The 24,309-nt window shown below is 46.1% G+C and overlaps 1 protein-coding gene across 1 annotated transcript in view; it reads left to right on the top strand.

The window, feature by feature from the left end:
* The window catches only part of CCT2 (chaperonin containing TCP1 subunit 2), a 98,675-nt gene that overhangs the window by 57,954 nt on the left and 16,412 nt on the right, over window positions 1-24,309 (top strand). Inside the window, exons 9-10 of the mRNA XM_068133847.2 lie at window positions 10,739-10,866; window positions 19,117-19,220. Coding sequence (XP_067989948.1) covers window positions 10,739-10,866; window positions 19,117-19,220 — 232 coding nt within the window. The remainder of the gene's footprint in view (window positions 1-10,738; window positions 10,867-19,116; window positions 19,221-24,309) is intronic.

The raw sequence follows: 24,309 nt of genomic DNA, 5'->3' as shown, positions 1-24,309 counted from the left end.
TACTTCCAGAAACTGTGGTGATTGATGCGTCGTGAGGTGGTGTTTCAGCGAGATGTAGTTGGACTGAACCAAAACAAAACAAGCCAAACTTAAGCAGCACGAATTGGACTGAGCAAAAACAAGCCACGGTTGAGCTGCATGAATGTACTGAACCAAAACGAGCCAAGCTTGAGCTGCATGAATTGGACTGAACCAAAACAACAAGCCAATCTTGAGCTCCATGAATTGGACTGAACCAAAACAACAAGCCAATCTTGAGCAGCACGAATTGGACTGAACCAAAACAAGCCAAGCTTGAGCTGCATGAATTGGACTGAACCAAAACAAGCCAAGCTTGAGCTACATGAATTCGACTGAACCAAAACAAGCCAAGGTTGAGCTGCATGAATTGGACTGAACCAAAACAACAAGCCAAGCTTGAGCAGCACGAATTGGACTGAACCAAAACAACAAGCCAAGCTTGAGCAGCACGAATTGGACTGAACCAAAACAAGCCAAGCTTGAGCTGCATGAATTGGACTGAACCAAAACAAGCCAAGGTTGAGCTGCGTGAATTGGACTGAACCAAAACAACAAGCCAAGCTTGAGCAGCACGAATTGGACTGAACCAAAACAACAAGCCAAGCTTGAGCAGCACGAATTGGACTGAACCAAAACAAGCCAAGCTTGAGCTGCATGAATTGGACTGAACCAAAACAAGCCAAGCTTGAGCTACATGAATTGGACTGAACCAAAACAAGCCATGGTTTAGCTGCATGAATTGCACTGAACCAAAACAAGCCAAGGTTGAGCTGCGTGAATTGGACTGAACCAAAACAACAAGCCAAGCTTGAGCAGCACGAATTGGACTGAACCAAAACAACAAGCCAAGCTTGAGCAGTACGAATTGGACTGAACCAAAACAAGCCAAGCTTGAGCTGCATGAATTGGACTGAACCAAAACAAGCCATGGTTTAGCTGCATGAATTGCACTGAACCAAAACAAGCCAAGGTTGAGCTGCGTGAATTGGACAACCAAAACAAGCCAAGTTTCAGCTGCATGAATTGGACTGAACCAAAACAACAAGCCAAGCTTGAGCAGCATGAATTAGACTGAACCAAAACAAGGCAAGCTTGAGCAGCATGATTTTTGAGGAACTAAAAATTCTGCTTTTTGAAAATGGGAAGGTCCGAAGTGTTTGGAAATACATGGGAAGGTAAAGAGTTCCATAGTTTGGCAGTGGTGGGGAAGAAATAAACATAATGGCCCACCATTGAGTTACCAATGGCCACACAATACAATATTCATGCGATGTAGTGGCTTGTCGAGTATTCCGTTTTTTCGCTGATGGTGGAGGTAGACAAGCAGCAAGTTCTTGGGAGCAGAAACCTAAGAAATATATCTAGAAAAGACAGAGAGAGCCAACTTTGCGGCATAATTTGAGCGGGTTGAGTTTTGAGGTCAGGTTTGAGAAGTCAGATTACTTTGGATTCAATTCTGTCCAGTAAGTATGTCGAGCTAGAACCTCCACAGATATGAGAGCAGCACTCTATACAAGGACAAATCAATCCTTTTTATAGTTGAAGCCACTGTTGAGAGGAGAAGAATCTTCGACATCTGTACATGACTCTTAGTTTCTTCGAGGCAGACTTAGCTATTTGTGTAATGTGTGGATTCCAGGATAAATTTGATGTTGGGGTAATACCTAGTAGGTTTATTGTATCACATGGTGTAATTGTGGAGCTTTCAAATAAGATTGGAGAGTTGAGAGGCGTTTTAGAGAGAGAGATGGGAAGAAATTGAGTTTTAGAAGCATTAAACATAACTTGATTACATTTGCCTCACTGGGAAATCTTGTTCAAATCTGAATTTAAAGAGGTGGCTGTGATCAAACGAGATGTACATCGATTGAGGGAAGCTGGGGCAGATGTGAAAAACATGGAGTTAAAAAGCTCCTTGACCTTGACCCCTTGAAAAAAAAAACAACCTTGACCACAACCTTCATCACCCGTGATGTGCCAAAGTTTCTTCATGGCATTAGAAAAAAAATCAGGCCTTAGGGGGGTCTACGGTCGGGGTTGCGTCTTGGCACTACCTCTAAGGTAGTGAGTCTTGATTTTGGCAGTTTCATCAGAAGAGGGATGCTGGCAGACCTTGTGCGTCCTTCAGGGGAACAGAGCACAGATACAAGGCCGGTAAGGAGTCGGTAGAAGACGGAAAGACCGCCAACCTGCCTGCAGTGAGAGAGTGAGAGGCCATCAGATTCAGCTTCAACTTGTGAGACACAATGGATCCTATTGGGTGGGGGTGGGGAGGGGAGGGAGAAGGGTGGTGAGGTGGTGGATGGTTGCCCCCCAAAATAGGTATTTTTGTCCCCCTCGCACCGTGGAGCGAAAGGGGGACTATGGTTTTCCCGTGCGTGCGTGCGTACATGCGTGCGTGCGTGCGTAAGCGAAGGACCGAATTCTAATTTGGTGTGTGGGTGCAACCCACGTCAAAATCCAAGATGGCCGCCACCATGTATGTCTGAACCTTGTGAGCGGAATATCTTGTTTTGTTTGTTTTAAGTCTTCCAAGTCAGGAGAGGATGATGGTTCACGAACAAGCAGTATTCTTCGGTTAGATATCGAAAATTCGGTTCAATTCCGACAACTTTGAAAATTTGACCTTTGTGACCTTGAAATGTCAAAACGAAGGTTACTGACCTTGAAATGAGATAGAAAATCATGTATAATCAGTTATGAGGTTAGTTAGTTACACAATACCGAAAATTCGGTTCGATTCCGACAACTTTGAAAATTTGACCTTTGTGACCTTCAAAGGTCGAAGATTCTGAAATTTGTTTGAAAACTTGTATTTCATGATGTATGTGATAATATAAGATCACGTACGACATTTCACCCTATCAGGAAGCGAACAATGTAATAAAACCATCAAAAATCGACTTTTCTAAATTTCGTGACCTTGTGACCTTGACCTTGGTGCGAAAATGAAAAATCGAGCTCCGTGGGGCTAGACACATGACATTGGTCTAACCAAATATCGAAACCCTGTCAGATTCCACCAAACCCCTCGTAGAAGATGTAGCTTGAACGTGAGTACCCCCTAAGAAGACATATTTTTCGGGCATGGCTCCGCCCACAATGGGCGCAAGACGCCCACTCTAGGCAGGACACAACTAGATCATGATATCGACCTCCCACCCAAGTTTCATCAAGATCGGATGATATCATCGGGTAGTTATGCTGCAGACAGACAGACAGACAGACAGACAGACAGACAGACACCCACCCATGACGAATATAGTGGTCACTCTGTTTGATAACTCGTGAACCAATAAAAGTCTTATAATTGTGTTAGTATGATTCTACATGCTGCCCGATCTTCTAGCAACCATTAAAATTGGCTTCAAATACCATGATACTGTATGGAATACCTTTAGTCAGTGTAGTATACTGATTTATTCTGTCAGGTGAGTGCCCAGGGGTATTGGCGCTATTTTTTTAAAATATTACATTATGAATTTTTTTTTTCTTTGTGCCCCACTCTCCTTTCTTGCTCTTAATTTATTCTTCTGCAGACGATGCATATCACAACTTTACAATCCTCATTTAATAGTGCAGGTTTCTGTATACTGTTACCGAGCTATGGCCTACCTTTTACGTACAAGCCAATGAGATTCTGCGATCCCAGTTGTCGCAAGTGAGGAAAGAAAATAGAAACAGCGACCAAGTCTAGTTCCCCAGTTGTTTGGACGCTGTACTTCAAGCTTCTGAATTTAGCAGAGTTCTGCCATTTTTTTTTTGTCTTCTCTGACTTCGATTTTGCACCAACAATGCAACATTGTTCTCCCACTGTTGCTGCTCTTCTATTTGTTTTGTTCATCACATGCACACCGTGCTCCCTGGATTGACCATGCTCTCCGGAGATCTCTCCTTGGATTTTTAGTGCATTCTGATTGGGGTTTTTGTCCTCCAAATTCTTGTCTTTGTTGGCTTTTCTTTTTACTTCAAATTTTTATTATCCATTTCTCTTTACATGTTTTTTGTTTTTATTCCTACCTTTGTTTTCCATTTCTCCTAATAGGCATTTTGGGGTTTTCAGCACCCTTTTCTTCATAGTGTTCATTGGCTTTAGGTAATTTGTTTTTATTTCGTGCTTTTTGTATTGCTATTCTGTTCTGTTGATGAAGCTGTTGCTGTTGATGTGAATGTGTGAAAATCCATGTGACCATTTCACATTGCCCCTTTTAAGTCTTGGATTAAGGTGTAATGTTCTGTGAAGATTTATCCATTTCCTATTTTTCAACACCCCAACTTTGCTTCATTTTGCACGTACGTACAAAAAATACGTGAGCACACATATTAGCACATCCATATGTGAACACACATGCGTAGCACAGGCATACACATATGCGAGCCTGCAAACATACGCAAGCACGCAGCCACAAATACGTGAGCACACACATTCACAAATACGAGCACGCATACGTGAGCACACATACACATACACATACGGGCCCACACATTCGGGCACAGGCATACGTGAGCATGCAAACACAAATATGGACACAGGCATATGTGAGCACACATGCACGAGCGCACACACATACACGCACACACATACATGAGCGCGCACATATGTGAGCATGCATACACAAATACGGGCACACACATAAGCAGGCACATGCATACGTGAACACACAGGCACAAATACGGGCGGAGGCATACGAGAGCACACATGCACCAATACGGCGCAGGCATATGAGGGCACACACATACACAAATTCGGACACAAGCATATGAGAGCACACATACACAAATACGGACACAGGCATACGGGAGCACGCATACACAAATACAGGCACACACATACGTGGGCACACACATGCACAAATGCGTGTGCATGCATATGCACACATGCATACGCACACATACGTGAGCACGCATGCACAGATATGTGATCACGCATACTCAAGCATGCACAAACAAATATGTGACCATGCATATGCGACCACATATTCACAAATACGTGACCATGCATACGCGAGTACGCATACACAAATGTATAACCACGCATACACATATACTGGCGCACGCACACAAAATTAGCGAGCACGCATTTGTGAGCATGCACACACAAGTAATAGTGTTTCGGGCAGATGCATATGCAAATACGGGAACATGCATACGCACACACAATCACGCATATGCGAGCACCAGGCACAAATACGTGAGCACCATACACAAATACGCGAGCACGTACACAGAAATACGAGCCTACACATATGCAAGCATGCATGCGCACATATGCAAACACAAGTGTGCATATGCAAATACACGTGCACGCAAGTAAGTACACACATGCACACACATGCCTTGTCCTCTCCACATGTCTACACACGTATACACATCTTGGTCCTTGTATGCACACTATCCTCATTTTGCGCACATATGTCATCTCTCTCTTTTCACAGCATTCACCAACCCTGCCTTTTGTGTGAGCTCCCTCTCCCGACCTTCGTTATTCCTTTCAGGCATACTTCATTCATCCCTAAATTGTTGCATTACAATCTCACAAGAAGTGAGTGTACATCGTGAACAAGTAAATACAACGGAGAGGATATAGCGGTGCACATCTCTCTGACTTTCTCCAAGGCCCTTCCGTGCCTGCACTTCCTTCCCCCTCCTCTTTTCTTTTCTCGACAACACTTCAGCTTTGCGGTCCTTGCCGCTATGTGCGCTCGCTCCTTGCATGCTGATGTGGCTCGGCAGATCTGACACCTACACCCGAAGGGGCGTTTAAGCCTCGTGTGTCGTCGTTGCAGCATCATGATTGCTCCCTGAGAGTCACCCCGAGCTTGGTTACTCGCAGCATCTCTACCCGAACATTCTTGATAGCAGATCAACCACTTTGATTTTAACACAGGTGTCCTTGCGTATTGGCATGCATTTGAGTACCTGCTTTGTTAATACCCGTTTGCTGTTTTTGCAACATATATTTTGTTTGTTGGCCATTTTTATAATTTATTCTTCCTTCCATTTGATGTTTTTTCTTTAATCATCATTGTGTAGTTTAATTTGCCATTGGATTCCTTATGACTTGTACTGTGTACTGTTTGGGTGAATTTTAATGTTATCGTTATTACCTTTATTTTTGCTGCTCTTCATTTTTTTTCTTTTTTTGTAAATTGCAATTGCTGCATTTATGACACCAAGAAAAGGGAAAGGATGAAGCCTGGTATTGATGGTGGCAGGAGGTGTAACGAAGGCCGGGAACTTAAAATCCATGCCATCGAACTCTTGGCGATGTATTTCGTTTTTTGTCATCAATCTAAACGTTAACATTATCTTGTGTCCCAGTCAATGACCTTCAAAACTTTGTGCTGACCGATGTGTTGAACCTCCAGCCTTTTTTTCTTTTTTTCCATCACAGCTCAACATCGCTTTTCACAAATACATTTTCCTTTTTGAAGGGCGAAGTTTGGCGCTGAATGCTAATTGTGCTCGATTTTTGGTACGTGCCTTGCAAGGAGGGTGTACAAGGTTTTTTTTCCTTGAAGTGGGGGTTACTGAGTGAGGGCATAGTTGTGGGGTGGGACTGGGGGATGTGGCTGCAGTGTGGGAGTTGTTTGAAGGATTGTTGCCTGATGGGAATGACCTGGCAGGGAGGGTGAGGGTGGGGGGAAAAAAAGGGGCTGGTGGGGTTGTGGGAGACCGTTGCGGGTATGATGGGCACAAGCTGTTGGGAAGGTGTGGGGGGAATAAGGGCAGGTGTGGGGAGGGTTTAGTTTTCGAAGGTGGTCGTGTTGCGGAGTGGGATGGTTGCAGGTTGGGCAGGTGTTTGTTCTACATGTGGTACTTTTGTTTTGTTAAAGTTATTCTCAACTCGAGTTCTGGCTGAGTGTGGATGTTCTTATGATGCCCATGGTGGCGATTAGCTCTGATATTTGGCCTGCAATACTTACTCATGGCCAGATTCAAATGTTCAGCATTTATGTTCTTGTCAAAATAATTTATTCTGATATTCGAGGTATTTTGCCAGCTACTGTTGGTTCAGATTATTGTTCTTCATCTCCCACTGCCCCTTTGTAAATTGCCGAAAGTGAGAAGAATGAAGGAATTGCTGCTCGGTAATCAGCTTCTTATTGCTTTATCCATCTTGCTCCCCCTCTCACTCGATCTCCTTGCCACCTTGCCCATACCCTAACAAATTGTTTCGTTTTGCTTGATGGGTTTTTTTCTCCCACCTGTTTGGATCGTTTAGATGGGTGACTTTCACTCGTAGTGGTCTTGTGTGCCTGTAACGTGTAATAGCTCACGGGTCAGTCTTTTGACAGTTCTGACTTTGCCTCTGCCTATATTACAACTGGCAGTTAGCTGATAGGCCTTCATGCTTGGCCTGACAAGTGGCTGGATTGAGGAATTCCAAAAACCTTTTTTTCTTGATGCAGCTTTCAATGACATGTTGCATATTTGATGAGGTGAGAGAGGCGTCCAATGTATTGTTTTGATTTTTTTTTAATGCCAAATCATTTATAGCTGGATAGTAATTGCATGTAGTGCAAGTGCTTTTGTAAAGAATGTCTTGACAGATTAATTTCGGTAATATAATTGGTAATGTACTCTGCTTTGGCTGACTTGGCATTGGCAAAGTTTGGACGTGACGCTTGCCCTGAATCTCGTGGTGCCGTGGACTCAACCCAAGGCCCGAAGGACTTTTAGGGGTGGCTATGCTGCTTTCTTGATGCTTCTTTGTTCCATCAAAATGGCGAGTAGTTTTGTAAGTTTGCAAGGATGCTTGAGGCAGCACCGGCAAACTTGCCAAGTCAACAGAGATTGAGTGTAGTTCTCCTTGCTTTTGCTCCTGAAGCCTTGTGATTTTTAAGGAAAGTTGAGTTCATTGTGTGGAACCCTTGGGCCAGCTTTGAAGTCAATGCTTTGCCTATGATTGTTGCATTCCAGGAATTCATTCTGGGTTTATTACCTTTCCCTGGAGGGAGCCTCTAATCTCATTCCAGCTTTTTGTGAACCACATTGGTTGACCTCCACCCTCTGCACACACACATTTCTCCCTTCACCGGTACATGTAGCACTCCTGCTTGCTTGGTAGTGCAGTACCCTCAACCTTCCATTGTTATTCATATTCCTGAAAAAAATAAGACCCTGATACAGGTGTGCCAGATTGCCACCATTGGCGAACTTAGACTTTTGTGCCTCAAATTGATTGGTTATGGAATTTATTCTTCGCAGTTGCCCTTTTGTCCAAGTTGGAGGAGCTTGCATTGAGTGTGCACGTGTGTATCAAAATAATCACTGACTCCTTCGGAAACATGGCCCCACATTGTCATGCCGGCTGAAAGATCGTCCCAAAACAATATTGCAACCCTATTTTCATTGTCGAAGCAAGTATTGTTAAACACATTACAGTCTAGATTCTGTTTACATTTTCAATGCCAATGTTGCCTGCGCCTCGCTCGACGTCTCCTCTGGGATGCCAGCGTGGTAGCAAACCACATTCGTTCAGAGATCTGGTTACTCCGTCGAAGAAAAAAAAATCACTCGGGTGGACAGACATTCCATTTATAAACTGCTCGATCCACCTCAGGTGAACATGAATAATATGTTTTGTTCTTTTGGGAGGGCGGCTGTAAACGAAATTTCATATGTGTGTTGGCAGCAGGTGGTTGTCAGTTTCTTGATAGGTGGTGTTAATAACAGCATGGAAGAACGGGGGTCGGCAGCACACAGCACTGGGCCTGCACAGATCGACTCGACGACTGATAATGTAGCGTAATATTATAAGCGAGTCGAAGTCCAAGATTCGGTTCGAAGGTACAAAGATTCGATTTCTGCTCTACCTGCGTGTGCACACACTGGCCAAAAATGTCGCTTCCTGACCCGTTCCTGTACCTTATTTCTGCAGTCATTTCCTCCGGCATTTGCCTCCAGGCTTGAGCAACGTGTCATTTTCTGTGAATTACTTTTCTTTTGAGCTGTGACCCGAGAATGGAAAGGAAAATTCGTATTTCGTTACGAGAAATTTCTCATCTTTTTTTCTTTTCTCCTTACTTTCCTTCTCGGAATGTGTTTTCACACTCTGTGGCACATCCAAACAACTTCATGCAGGCCTCCCAACCCCCCAAACAGCCATTGCACCTCCAGCTCCATTACTTTGTCGTCACATCAAATCGCTGGTGATCTCAGCAATCCTGCTTTGTCGCAGGTTCTACGGTTTATGATACTGTTTACAGGCCCATAAACATGCAGGCTAATTGTAACGATCGCAGTTAATTTGCAAGACCAAACGTTTGCCGTGCCGTGTATTTTGCTGACCTTGGTGTTTTGAAGTATCATTGTCGAGGTGATCTCGATCCGCAATTTGTTAAACGGCAATGGATGAGTTTACGGACCGATGATAAAGCAAATAAAGACAATTCTGAATGATTACCGGAGAGTTGCATTGAAGCACGAGCTTATTGCCACTGTTTTAGATTGCATCTAATTTATCGAGCACTGAGAATATGGGAGGCCTGCTTGCATGGCAAGATTTAGGACTGTTTGAAAAGGCCAGGTCCCACCTATGGCCTTGCTGGCGTCTCAAGGGGAGCTCACCCAGGAAGAGGATTTGATGACATATTTTCTGTGAAGCGATGGAAATATTGCTTCACAGAAAGTGAAGTCCCATTGAATTTTTTGAATCGAGAATCCTTTCTAAAATATCAAACCCTCTGCGGGTTTGTTTAATTATCTCCATGTCGGGGAAGGGATTAGATAGGGAACCGTCGTCATCGGATTCTCTGTTCTTATTTTTGGACTCGCAGCCATGCGTTTTGTCATTATGGAAGCTTGATGTACGTACAACCGGCGTCATTATTAGCCATTGTGCTCGGCATAAGTTGCTTTTGAGGAATTGGGCTTTACTCTAAAAGGACTGGGCTTTTTTGGAGGCTCAAAATACTGGGGTGGGATGCGATGGCCCTCCTAAGATCTAAGCTATAGAATGTTTGATCGTTACTAAATTTTGCATGCGCATAGTGCTCGATTATAATCTTCAAGGATGTGTTCATTTTGATAAAATTTGGTATGGAACAAATTTCTTATCAAAAGATGAGCAAGACTCGAAAGAGAAAAAGTCATGAAATGGCATGGTGTAATCTCAAGTGGTTGCAAATGGATCGCAAAATTCATGGAGGGGTCCCCCAGACCTTTTATCGTTAAACGTGCAAGGTCCTTTGTTGGAATTGTCGTGCGAAGCCGTCATCTTTGTAATGGATATGATGACAATTCTGCAAACCACAAAAATACCTTTGGCTTTGTGATGTGACACAAACGTAAACCACAAACCTAATTGTTATGATCAAGTGTAAAATTGCCAGGAAGAATGTGCGCCGGAGGATTTTTGTGATGCAATTGTTGGTATGAACTCGATAATGGATTTTGCTTTGGCGCCACGCCTGGCCGAGCATCTCGGGCACTTTCCTGCACTTGATATCCACTTCGATTTCGCAGCGTGAGCGTTGCGTTTTGCACAATCGAAATGGAAACGTGATTTTGCTTGGAATTGCTCTCAGGTATATTTGGTTATAGGTATGGGAGCATGTAAGGTTTATTGGAATGAACCTGGGAGGATGGGGGGAAGGTTGGGGCAATGTGGAGTTATCGTATCCATTCCTACATTGATGCAAACGTTGTGTTATAGACTCATGATTTCCCTTCCCCCCTTGGGGATATTTCTATCATCCCATCGTTGCCTTAGATCTTTGGCTCGCGGGTGCGTGTGGACTCCATGGCAAAGGTCGCAGAGATCGAGCTGGCCGAGAAGGAGAAGATGAAAGAAAAAGTCGACAAAATACTCAAACACGGCATCAATTGCTTTATCAACAGGTCAGAAATAGTGGTTTTTATTTTATTTTTTTTACTTGCAAATACCACCCGTCGCTTTACTGACAGGAATACTGAGAGGAGGGGTGGGAGAGAGACAGAGAGACAGGTGGGAGAGAGCAAATAAGATAAGAGCAAATTACACCAAAGCTGACCTTGCTGTGATATTTAACCCCCACGGGGATCTTTGAATGATCGAGGGTTAAGCATAACCTTCACCGCCACCCTTCAACACAGATCACCGTTTCCTGTGTGTTTTGTATTTTACGGCGATGGCCCCGCTTCACACAGGAGCGCCAAAGGTTTCATTATGCTTGAACTGTGTCCTCCGAAAGCAGATTGTTCGGACAATCAACTAAAACACAACACAATGACTGGGAGAACGCAGGTATGGGAAGGCATAATGCAGTCATTGCTGCTGTGTTTGCTTCTGGTCTTACTTGCTGTTGAGTTTCAGTAGCTCTGCAAGCAGTCATTGCTGCTGTGTTTGCTTCTCAACTTGCTTCTTGAGGTTGAGGAGTTGAAGCTGCTCTGAATGCAGCTTTTGCAATCTCTTTTTTTTTGTCAAGTTAGCTTCTTGTGCATTTATTTATTTTGGGAGGAGCCATCTTCCTGCAAAATAAAGGAGTGAGGAGGGAAGGGAGAATGAGGAGGGAGCGGAGGGAGGGGAGAGTGAGGAGGGAGGGGAGAGTGAGGAGGGAGGGGAGAGTGAGGAGGGAGGGGAGAGTGAGGAGGGAGGGGAGAGTGAGGAGGGAGGGGAGAGTGAGGAGGGAGGGGAGAGTGAGGGGGGAGAGGAAGGGGGTGGGAGGGAGGGGGAAGGGGGTGGGAGGGAGGAGGAAGGGGTTCGAGAGAGAGCGCGAATGGGGTGGGAGAGAGAGCGCGAAGGGGGTGGGAGAGAGAGCGCGAATGGGGTGGGAGAGAGAGCGCGAAGGGGGTGGGAGAGAGAGCGCGAAGGGGGTGGGAGAGAGAAAGCGCGAAGGGGGTGGGAGAGAAAAAGCGCGAAGGGGGTGGGAGAGACAGAGCGCGAAGGGGGTGGGAGAGAGAGAGCGCGAAGGGGGTGGGAGACGGCGCGAAGGAGGGTGAAGGGGTAGCGGAGAGAGGGCGATGGGGTGAGAGAGAGAGAGCGCGAAGGGGTGGGAGAGAGAGCGCGAAGGGGTGGGAGAGAGAGCGCGAAGGGGTGGGAGAGAGAGCGCGAAGGGGTGGGAGAGAGAGCGCGAAGGGGTGGGAGAGAGAGAGGACGAAGGGGTAGCGGAGAGAGGGCGAAGGGGAAGGAGGGCGAAGGGGTAGCGGAGAGACGGCGAAGGGGTAGGGGAGAGCGAGGGGGGAACGGTGAGAGTGACACCTCACCACACTTCACGATAAACTCTTGGGTGGAGGGGAATGGGGGCGAGAGAGGAGGAGAGGGAGAGGGAGGAGGAGCAAGAGAAAGGTAAGGGATGAGGGGGAGTTGGCAAAGAGACTGTTATGTTATGCTTTTTGACCACCCACACAAATATATATATATATATATATATGGTTATAGATATATACATCCACACACCACACACACACCTTGCTTAAAGTAAATACGCATCATCATTTCCATTAATTTCTTTAAATTTTCAGATTTCACTCCAGATTTCGACACCTATTTAGTCCACGAGCTCCAATCCTCAAATCCGGAGACAGATTTTGATAAACTTTAACTAAAACGGCACTCAGTCGAGCACATACCTCCGCCAGGCTGAACAGTTTGTTTTGTAACCCACTGATAGGCTGGATCTGCATCCGGACTTGAACCAAAATCCAATTGGCTTATTTTTGTCATCTAACCAATTAATTCACCAAATTTTGTCATAATCGGTCCACAACTTTTTGAAATATTGTGCTACATGTCGTTTTTGGCACGATCTCTCAATAGTGAAGAATCACTTGAAATATTTTTTAAATTATCATATCCGGATGCGGATTCAGATCTTCACCAAAATTATATCGATTCGTCCTTGTCACACACCCAACCTGTCCACCAAGTTGCATCCTAATCCATCCATAACTTTTTGAGATATCGTTCTCTATATCGGTTTTAGCCCCGTCACTTAAAGGTGAAGAATCGATTTAAAACTTCTAAAAACCCAGATCCAGATGTGAATCCTTAGCAAAATTGATTCAATTTTTCCTGGTTGCACACCTAACCCGTCCACCATGTTTCTTCCAAATTTGTCCACAACTTTTTGAGACATCATGTATATATGTATATACAGTCTCGTGAAAAAGTAAGTACACCCCATGTAAAGTTTTGACTTTTTCAACATATTTCAACCTACAGCTATTTGATCTTCATTTCAACAATATTGATAGATAAAGGTGATATAATATAACAAATATCATGAAACATTTACATTTTGTAGTCCATTGTATAATTTAAATAAACATAGATGCAAATTTCACATGTGGAAAAAGTAAGTACACCCCTACATTTATCACTACCTCAAATAGCTAAAATTAGAATCAGGTGCAAATGATTAGAACATCGCAAGAGAGGATCTTGGAGGAACCTGTCTTATTTAAACCTCAGACATTTAGTTTGGTTTGCTCTTTGTTGTTGAAGTGTGCGGCGTCACCATGCCGAGATCAAGAGAGCTCTCTGAGGCCTTCAGAAAGAAGGTTATAGATGCCTACGAGTCTGGGAAGGGATTTTAAAAGATCTCCAAACAATTTGAAATCAGTCATTTGACTGTCCGGAAGATCATCTGCAAGTGGAGAAGATTCCAAACAACCTCCAACTTGTTCAGGCCAGGACGCCCCAGCAAGTTCAGCCCTAGAGCAGACCGCAAGATGCTGAAAGAAGTCTCTAAGAACCCCAGATGGTCATCACGGGACCTACAGGTAGCTCTTGCCACTGTTGATGTCAAAGTGCACGAGTCTACCATTAGAAAGAGGCTGCACAAATTTGATCTACATGGGAGGTGCCAGGAGGAAACCTTTGCTGTCCAGAAAGAACATCAGGGCAAGACTAAAGTTTGCCAATGAACACCTCGGCAAAGACCAGCACTTCTCGAACAATGTGCTCTGGACAGATGTGTCAAAGCTAGAGCTATGTGGCCACAGTACCAGAAGACATGTTTGGCGAAAACCAAAGACAGCATTTGACCACAACAACCTGATACCAACTGTAAAGCATGGTGGTGGAAATATTATGGTTTGGAGCAGCCTTGCTGCATCAGGGCCTGGGCAGCTCACCATCATATAATCCACTATGAATTCTTCATTGTACCAGAGGGTGCTGGAGGATAATGTGAGGCCATCTGTAGGAAAGCTAAATCTCAACCAAAGGTGGACCTTGCAACATGACAATGACCCTAAACATACCAGTAAATCCACCAAGGAATGGCTGAAAAGAAAGAAATGGAGGGTTCTGGAATGGCCAAGTCAAAGCCCGGATCTAAATCCCATATTTATATATATATATATATATATATTACATACATACATACATACACGAGGGGCAGTCAATAAGTAACCTTAAAATATTTTTCATAACTTGTTTATTGAATGTAGGTGTGTAACATCTCTTATTTTCAACATAATCTCCATTGCGTTCAATGCATTTTTTCCAGCGCTTTACTGAGGCCTGGATTCCTCTCGGAAAAATATTTTGGCTGTTTGTGTGGCCATTCGTGCACTGCCTCTTGGACCTCTTCGTCGGATCGGAAAGTGGTTCCACCAACCGCCTCTTTAAGTGGCCCAAATATGTGGTAATCCATAGGGGCGAGGTCTCACGAGTGAGGTGGATGAGGAAGACACTCAAAATGCATTTGTTGCAGCTGTAGCACAGGCAATATTGGGCTGAGCATTGTCATGCTGCAGCAAAACACTGGTAGTGAGTCGTCCACGATGTTTTGATCTGATTGCTGGTTTTAGATGATTTTAAAGGAGGTCCCAGTATGATGCACTAGTGGCTGTGGTCCCTCTGGGCATGTAATGCTCTGCAAGTGGGCCTCGGCTATTCCAGGAGAGCGTCAGCGTCACTTTTCCAGCGGATGGCTGTGTGTGGAATTTTTTGGGCTTCGGTGAAGTTGAATGGTGCCACTCTGTGCTTGCCTTCTTTGTTCCTGGCTGAAAGAGGTGGACCCAGCTTTCATCCCCAGTCACTATGCGCTGTAAGAAAGTCGCCTTCTGTTTCTTAACGTCGCAGAAGTTCTTCATTTTCGTCCACTCGCCATTCTTTCAGTTCGGATGTGAGTTGGACACCCACCATGCAGACACTTTGTGGAACCCTAGCACATTGTGAATGATGTGGTGTGCTGAACCATGGCTAATGTTCAATTTTGAGACAACTTCATCCAGCGTAATGTGACTTTTCTCTTCGCACACGCTCGACTCCTGCAACCATTTCTGGTGTGTTGGCTGTGTGAGGCCGGCCTGAGCGAGTAGCGTCTGCCACAATGGACACTCAACGTTTAAACTTCCTGTCCCAGTCGTACACCTGCTGCAGCGATAAACATGTGTCACCATATTGCATCTTCATTCTGTGATGGATTTCACTGGAATTCACACCCTCACGTCCCAAGAAACGGGTGACAGAACGTTGCTCCTCGCTGGTGCATGCTTCTAAGGGAGCTGCCATCTTGGAACTGCTCTACTGACATCATACGCTCAATGTTGCCAGATCTAAAACGGGCAAAACATGACTCTTACCCATAGATATAACATACACTACATGGCCAAAAGTATGAGGACACCCCTTCTAATTAGTGGATTCGGCTGTTTCAGCCACACCCATTGCTGACAGGTATATATAATCAAGCACACAGCCATGCAATCTCCATAGACAAACATTGGCAGTAGAATGGGCCGCACTGAAGAGCTCGGTGGCTTTCAACGTGGCACCATCATAGGACGCCACCTTTCCAACAAGTCAGTTCGTCAAATTTCTGCCCTGCAAGAGCTGCTGCGGTAAACTGTAAGTCCTGTTATTGTGAAGTGGAAATGTCTCGGAGCAAAAACAGTTCAGCCGCGAAGTGGTCGGCCACACAAGTTCACAAAACGGGACCGCCGTGTGCTGAAGTGCATAGCGCGTAAAACTCGTCTGTCCTCGGTTGCAACACTCACTACAGAGTTCCAAACTGCCTCTGGGAGCAACATCAGCACAACAACTGTTCGTCGGGAGCTTCATGAAATGTGTTTCCATGGCCGTGCTGCCGCACACAAGCCTAATATCACCATGCGCAATGCCAAGCGTCGGCTGGAGTGGTGTAAAGCTCGCCGCCATTGGACTCTGGTGCAGTGGAAACTCGTTTTCTGGAGTGAATAATCACGCTTCACCATCTGCCAGTACGATGGACGAATCTGGGTTTGGCGAATGCCAGGAAACCCTACCTGCCCGAATGCATAGTGCCAACTGTAAAGTTTGGCTTAGGAGGAATAATGGTCTGGGGCTGTAGAGCATGGCGATTGTGATATATGACAGGTTCGACAATATGTTCCCGTTCGTTCCGGTGGCCCCTTAGTTCCAGTGGAGGGAAATCTTAACGCTACAGCATACAATGGCATTCTAGACGATTGTGTGCTTCCAACTTTGTGGCAACAGTTTGGGGAAGGCCCTTGCTTGCCTGTTTCAACATGACAATGCCCCCATGCACAAAGGGTAGTCCACAGAGAAATGGTTTGTCGAGATCAGTGTGTAAGAACTTGACTGGCTTCCACGGAGCCCTGACCCCTACCCCCATCAAACACCTTTGGGATGAATTGGAACGCTGATTGCGAGTCAGTCCTAATAGCCCAACATCAGTGCCCGACCTCACCAATGCTCTTGTGGCTGAATGGAAGCAAATCCCCACCGCAATGTCCCAACATCCAGTGGGAAGCCTTCCCAGAAGAGTGGAGGCTGTTGTAGCACAAAGGGGGGACCAACTCCATATTAATGCCCATGATTTTGCAATGAGATGTTCTGGTGTCCACTTACTTTTGGTTATGTAGTGTTTGGTGTCTACAACTACACATATTACATTCGCAAATTTATATCGCCATTTTAATGTCACTTTTTGACTGGCCCTCGTGTATAGTTCAAGATGAAATTAAGTTCAAAACACACCTGGTCACAAGTGTGCCTCACTGACCGGGTCCTCAGTCGAGGTCCTCAGCATCATCCCGTTTCGGCCCTTCAACCTCGATACGGTGTGAACTAGCCCAGAAAACGACCGAACATCAAACGAAAACCAGGGAATGGAAAAGTAGTGGATTACCTCCTCCATAGACGGTGCGCGGTTCACAAACAAATTGGGAGAGCACGCAGAGAGCATCGTGTAAAGAACGTGCCGCTTCATCCATGATTTGCTGGGTAGGCCCTTGTAGAACGATGGTGCACACCTCTCCTGCAAACCAACACCACATGGCGATTACAAGAGCCACACAGTTCATGCAATGGGGTTTGTATTTACCAAGACAAATTGCTGGCGCGTTCCCGATTTGGTGAATGAGGAGCATCGTTTATTGGCTCCATGAACCAGCTTTTGAAAACCTGCAAATGGTTTTGTGGGCCAGCTGGCCAAGGTGAGCCAGCAGAGGCACATACGCCTCCACATGCAGCAGCTCCACCCGGATGCGTACACACCCCCACCCCCAGCCAGTGAGAACACAGACTACAACAACAAAACTGACTCCACTCCCAGAATCAACAGCCCCTCATCCACTCACTCACACAAAAAAAAACCAAAAAAAAAACCCGATCATCACCCCTACAACGTGCACTACTCAAACAAAAACACATTCATGCAAAACCACACCCACTCCTGCAACACACACACCCACTCCTCCAACACACACCCTCTCCTGCAACACACACCCTCTCCTGCAACACCCACACACACCCACACTCACACGCACGCACGCACGCACACACACACACACCATTCACAATCTCCATTTCTCTTCCGTGCTCAGTCACTACCCCTTTAGACTAAAATGAACCACCCCCCACAACCTCAAACTGCACCGTTCGGCATGTCTCCATAAACTTCCTCCATATCCAAAGTGAGCCTTTCAAGGCAACCTGAGCCACTTTGTCACACATCCCCCTTCTTTCTGTTCCACACACTCCAAGCCGAGCAAGAAATGCAGAAAAAGAATTGCCAATATACCCTCGACACCCCACCTCAAATGGCTGACAAGAAACTCGCCAACCCTTCTCCTGGCACTTTGCCTCTAGCTCACTGTACTTTCCTCTCGTGCACCTCCTCCATGTTCTCTTCCCAAGGTACAGACAATTCCCCTAAGATGACCTGTCTTGTTGCACCTGACCAGATGACAATGTCGGGCCGCAACCTTGTCACACAGATCTCTGGGAATAATGTCATTTAATGTCACTTATTGACTGGCCCATATATATATATATATATATATATAATTTGTTTGTTGTTGATGTTGTTTTTCTCTATCTCTCACTGGTGAAGAATCAAATAAATATTCTCGGTTCCAAATTCAGATCCGGATCTTCACCAATATCTAATCATGTCATCTTTGTGACATATCCCACCTCCACTAAATGTTGCCCGAATCTTTCCACAACTCTGAGATATCCTGTTCACAGACAGACAGGGGTGCAAGCGTAGCCTCTATCCATCTCTTGATGGCAGAGGTAATTAGTCCGTGAGAGTCCATCGTGGAAAATCCCATCATATGCATAAAATCCTCACATCTCCCAATTTGAAAACGTAAAGCACATACAAATGCGATGTATGCAGCGATTGGTAGGTATTAAGGTCAGCATTCAATGATATGAGTGAGGAAAGTGGAAAAATATAAATTTTGAGCGCTTTATTGTACAGAAACCGTTGACCTGTACCAAGTTGAGGCATTTTTTTGGCTTCACTAAACAAAATGGCGTGCATATTAAGACGCCTCTGACGCGACAACGGGCCAATCAAGATGGCGTGCCGCTTTTTTGTGTTTTTTGATGATGAGCCACCCCATCATTATCTTTAAAAGAGTTGTTTAAACTTGCCCAAATACTCCCTTGGAGTTCCCTTGGTATGCATGCAAAGTTTCAGGCCCCTAGGTTTCATGGTGTTTTGGAGTTGTGGAGGAGACACAGACACACAGGTTCTTTATTTTAGATTTTTGCTGTTCGGTCAATTCAATGTTAGATGTCACCTTTTGAATATCACACTTTGCTGAATTAAACCGGAAACTTGTAAAAATGGCGTGTAGTTTTGAACTGTTATGATGAGGTAAGGATTTCCCTCTGATATAATTAAAACCAGACACCGTCCTCAGGCAACTGATTTACAACTATCCTGAACAACTGTTTGCTGATGCTGGAGTGACGGCCATCGAGCATGCAGATTTTGAAGGCGTGGAGCGCCTGGCCCTTGTGACAGGTAACTTGTGATTATAATCACCTTTTGCGATCTCCATCCGTCTTTCTTTCCTTTTGTCATCACTGGTTACACTCTCTTTATAGATACATTTTTCTTCGCTTTATAATTTATTTATTGCCATGCCATGAGGATTTTTTTTTTTTTTTTTTTGTATACAAGATCGAGGCTCGTGAAAGAGCGAACATTAATCACACAGAAAGACAAACCGACACATAAAACATATAACATCGGGAGCGGTAGACAAGATGGGGAGAGAGGGGGAAGGACACAAACACAACATTTGAGAGCAGGGACCGAGAGACATGGAGAGATCTGAGAGAGGGCGAGGGCTTTGGGGGGGGGGGGGGCATGGGAAGGGGGCGGTGGGAGAGGTATAAAACATATGGACACTGCCAGGACTTCCAGGAAAGAAGTTGGAATTTCAAACAAGGTGGATCTGGGGTGAATTAGCGGGGGTAGAAAAGATCAAGGTTTTGGATGGGGGAAGATAAGAGATGGTGGTGAACAGCTGTTTTAAAGACCTGGAGGGAGGAGTGGGATTGAAGGGAGTGAGGGAGTTTGTTCCAGAGGCGGGAGAAAAGAGGAATGAAAGAGTGAAGGTGAGCAGAGAGCCGAGATTTCGGCAGTTTAACCATCAGAGGGTTGCTGGCAGATCTTGTGCGACCTGTAGGAATATTTGGGGGACAGAGCACAGAGAGAGCTGGGGGTGCAAGGCCGGAGAGGAGTCGGTAGAAGACAGAAAGACCACCTACCTGCCTGCGGTGAGTGAGTGAAAGGCCCTCAGAGATGGCTTCATCGCGGGAGATTCCAATAATTCTGAAAGCTTTGGTTTCAACAGCGTGAAGCCGAGCTAGGTGTGAGGCAGGAGCACCGGCCCATAGGGGAGAACAGTATTCCATTGAGCTGCGGATGAAAGCCTTGTATGTGGTGAGGAGCTCAGGTGTGCCGAGGAAGGACTTCGCACGACTGAGGATGCCCAGTCGGCGACTGGCTTTGGAGGCCAGCTTGGAAATGTGGTTTTCCCAAGAAAGATCATGGCAGATAGTGAGACCCAAAAGCTTGAGCGACAGAACTTCTTGGAGAGGATTGTTGAGAAAGTAGATGGGAGGGTTGTCCAGTCGATCTTTTCGGAGAAACATAGTAAGAGTGTGAGATTTGTCAGGATTGAAAGACATGTTCCACTTGTTTGACCAGTCTGTGATTTTGTCCAAGTCTTCAGAGAGTGAGGAGGCTGCAGACTGCCGATCTGAGGGAAGAGGAATGGAGCGGCAGAGAGTGGAGTCATCAGCAAAGAGATAGAGAGGATTTTCAAGAGAGTCAGAGAGATCATTGATGAAGACCAGAAAAAGCACGGGGCCCAGAACACTGCTTTGGGGAACTCCAGCCTGAACAGGAAGAGGAGATGAGAGAAACCCATTCAGGGCCACACGTTGACGACGACTAGAGAGGAAGTCCGCCAGCCATGCGTGGAGATTTCCATGGATACCAAAGGAGGAGAGTTTGGTGAGCAGAGCGGGGTGCCAGACCGTGTCGAAGGCACGTGATATGTCGAGGGAGACAGCTCTAATTTCCTGTTTGGCATTGAGGACCTCCATCCATTGTTGAGACAGCAGAAGCAGCATGTCCAGAGTAGAGTGACCTGGTCTGAAACCAAATTGATGATCAGAGATCAAGCCATTGGAGAAGAGGAAAGATTTCATATCCGAAGCAATGATGGATTCCATGACTTTGCTGATAATTGGGAGAAGGCTGATTGGTCTGTAGTTGCTAGGATCTGTTTTTGCACCTTTTTTGTGCAAAGCGGTGATGTTGGCTGATTTCCAAGCAGATGGCAGTTGACCTTCAGCAAAAGAGAGGGTGAAGAGAACAGAGAGAGGGTGAGATAGAGCAGCAGAGCAGGATTTTAGGACCCGTGGGCTGATGCCGTCGGGTCCAGTTGCAGAATCAGAGTCGAGGGTTGACAGAAACTTTTCCACCTTGTCAGGAGGAAAGGACACGGAGTCCAGGAGCAGCAGGGTACGACTGGGTATGGTGGGTACAGAGAGGGATGGGTTTGGGACACAAGATTTAGAGGCAAACACAGAGTTGAGGCATTCAGCTTTTTCACGTGCGGAGTCAGCTGTGTAGCCGTTTGAAGTAAGGGAGGGGATGGAGGGGGAACAAACACCAGAAACGGATTTGACCAGACGCCACCAGGATTTGGAAGAGGGAGACAGATAAGAGAGTTCGGTCTTGAGAACGGAGAGATATTGTTTCCTGGCTCTCCTGAGGGTGGACACACACTTGTTTCGGGCTTTGTGAAAGGAAATGAGATTTCCTTCCGTTGGATTTGCTTTCCAGGAGACGAAGGCAAGTTGTTTCTGGGCAACAGCCTCACCACAAGATTCCGTGTACCATGGACGGGAGGAAGGGTATGACAACTGAAGACGAGATGGGATAAATCTGTGCATGAGAGAGAGCAATTTACTTTGGAAGAATTCCCAGGATGAGTTAATGTCAGAGATGGTAGAGATGGGAGACCAGTCCAGATGATTGATGGCTGCTTGAAGACCGTGCCAGTTGGCCTGAGTGAAATGCCAGACTCGTAGACGCTGAGCAGGCTCCCTGAGATGTCCACTTTAACAAGGACATGATCAGATGATCCGATTGGTGCAGAAGAAGAGCAGCAGACATTTTCAGGGAAGTTAGTCATAACCAAGTCCAGAAGAGAAGATGTTCCGTTGACTGAGATCCGGGTCGGGAAATTGACAGATTGTGTCAGTCCCAGTGAGTCGCAGAAGTCCTTTGCTGAGGAGCCATGGCTGGTGAGAGAGGTACCCACACCCAGCCAACTGGCATGATGACAGTTGAAATCACCACATATGAGGAAGAGAGAGTTGGGATGAGTAGATAGAAGTTGGTCCATATTATCAGACAGCGAGATGTAGATGGAGTCATCACTGTTTGGTGGATGGTACAACACACATATGAACAAGAGGTGCACTGTTTGGTGGATGGTACAACACACATATGAACAAGAGGTGGGAGCGAAGGGGAAGCCGTAGCCAGAGGTATTCCTGGGGGTGAGGTGGAGAGAGTGCAGTGCAGGGCGAGTGAGGAAGAGAGTTTTTGATAAAGATAGCAACCCCGCCTCCAGGACGAGGCTCAGGTCTATCATACCGGAGGAGGGAGTAGCCCGGGAGAGATACTAAGGAATCAGAGACATCATAAAGGAGGAAAGTTTCTGTTAAGCAGATCACGTCTGGTTTGACAGAAGCAACTAAAGGTGGGCGCGATTCGGAAAATTTTAAGTCCGCTTACCGCTTATCCGCTCCTCCAGCCCGTGTAGTCCGATTCGCTTATCCGCTTCAGCGGCCGAAAATCTTAGTCCGCTTACCGGTTATCCGCTTATCCGCTTCGATTTTTTAAAAGCGCTTCGACGTTTTTAAAGCGATTTTTGACGTTTCTAAAGGGAATTTAATGCTTTTTAAGCCTAAAGAGCCATTTCTAACTACTACAAAGACAAACAAAGCTTTTAAGATCAAAAATATACATTTTTATTTAAATACAATTTATTCAAAATTTATTGAAATAAAGTTTTCCACTCGACTCTACTCTACTCTACAGTTAATTTAAATATAATTTTAATATATGCAAGTTACATTAAAGAAAAATCAATTTGCCCGTCCTTTCTTTGACAAGAGAGTCTACTAGTCAACAGACTAGCAGTCTGTTGACTAGTCCTCGTCTTCCTCCTCCACCTCGTGGGCCTTCTTGAGGATTTGGAGGTTGCCCTTCATGAAGATGAGGGCCTCGAAGTTCGGTGCAGCCAGGGCCGACCTCTTAGGCCTGAGGATGTCTGACCCGTAGCTGAACACGCGCTCGACCGAGGCAGAGCTCGGGAGCGGCGTGTTATACCTGAGAAATAGAGTTACCCAAGCATCACGGAACTCGAGCGGGAAGAGATTGGGCGAGAGCCCCGGGTTCCCCCTCAGCGGCTTCCTCGACCAGTGTTGACCTCTTCCCTGATCTTCTCCTCGAGGTTCTCCTCCTGCTGCCCCTCCTGCATGGCGAACAGGTAGTCCGTACTGCTCGAGCCGGGCTGGGGTCCCTGCTGGGGGGCAGGGTCCAGGTGCTCGTCAGACAGGACGAGGGCGAGCAGGTCCCTGATGAGCTTGTCCCTCACCAGGTCGCAGATGGCGTCGTTGTTCTGCCTCCTGCGGGGTCAGGGTGCAGATCTCCTGACTGTCCTCCATGTCCCCCATCATGTTGACCGCCGGGTTGTGGATGTCGCTGTGCTGGGACTGCTGGTTTGCGTCGCTCGTGTGCCTGTCCCTGGCACTGCCGCTGGGCTGGAGAGTCAGAAATCTCTCCATCTTGACGTTATTGCTGCTCTAGCGTCCAATAAAATATTCAGTTTTCACTTATTATTCACTAAAATAAATATTCACAATTCTAGAGTAACGGCTCAGGCTAACAGCTGATTTGGCGAATGGCGATGCGCTTTAATTTTTCGGTAGTCCGCTTACGCTTATTCGCTTCGGTTTCCGGGGGTTGTTCCGATTCGCATATCCGCTTCAAAAACGTTAGTCCGCTGCAGCGGATAAGCGGACTTTCGAAGCGGACCGCCCACCTTTGGAAGCAACCTGTATGGAGAGATCAGTTAAGTTTGAACGAAGGCCCCGGATGTTTGAGGTCCACACCGTTAATGAAGAGGAAGGGGTAGCATCAGATACAGAACAGGGGGGAGGAGGGGTAGGGTAAGATGTGGAAGAGGTAGGGAGAGCTGTTGAAGGTGTGTCAGAGATTTCAGAATAGCTCGGAGAAAGGGAAGGATGGGGCGGACAAAAGGTTTGATGGTGATTGGGTGAGGCACAATGAGGTGTTATTTGAGGAGGGGGGAGAGCGAGGCAGAAGGTTGGGGGAGATGGAGGTGAGAGTTGGAAGGGGGAAGAAGCGGGGAGGACGCTTTGAGGAGGGGGAGTGAGAGGGGGGAAATTGAGAAGCAATGAGGGTGGGGAGATTTGAAGGGGAGGGGTGAGGGGGGAGTTTGGGAAGGAAGGGCCAAGGGGAGGGATTTGAAAGGGATGGGATATGGGGGAGATTTGGA

This window comes from Myxine glutinosa, chromosome 13, assembly GCF_964187855.1.
Source record: "Myxine glutinosa chromosome 13, kmMyxGlut1.1, whole genome shotgun sequence".
Classification (NCBI taxonomy): Eukaryota; Metazoa; Chordata; class Myxini; order Myxiniformes; family Myxinidae; genus Myxine; species Myxine glutinosa.
Note: the sequence above shows the minus strand (reverse complement) of the source record. Positions and strands in the feature narration are given on the sequence as shown.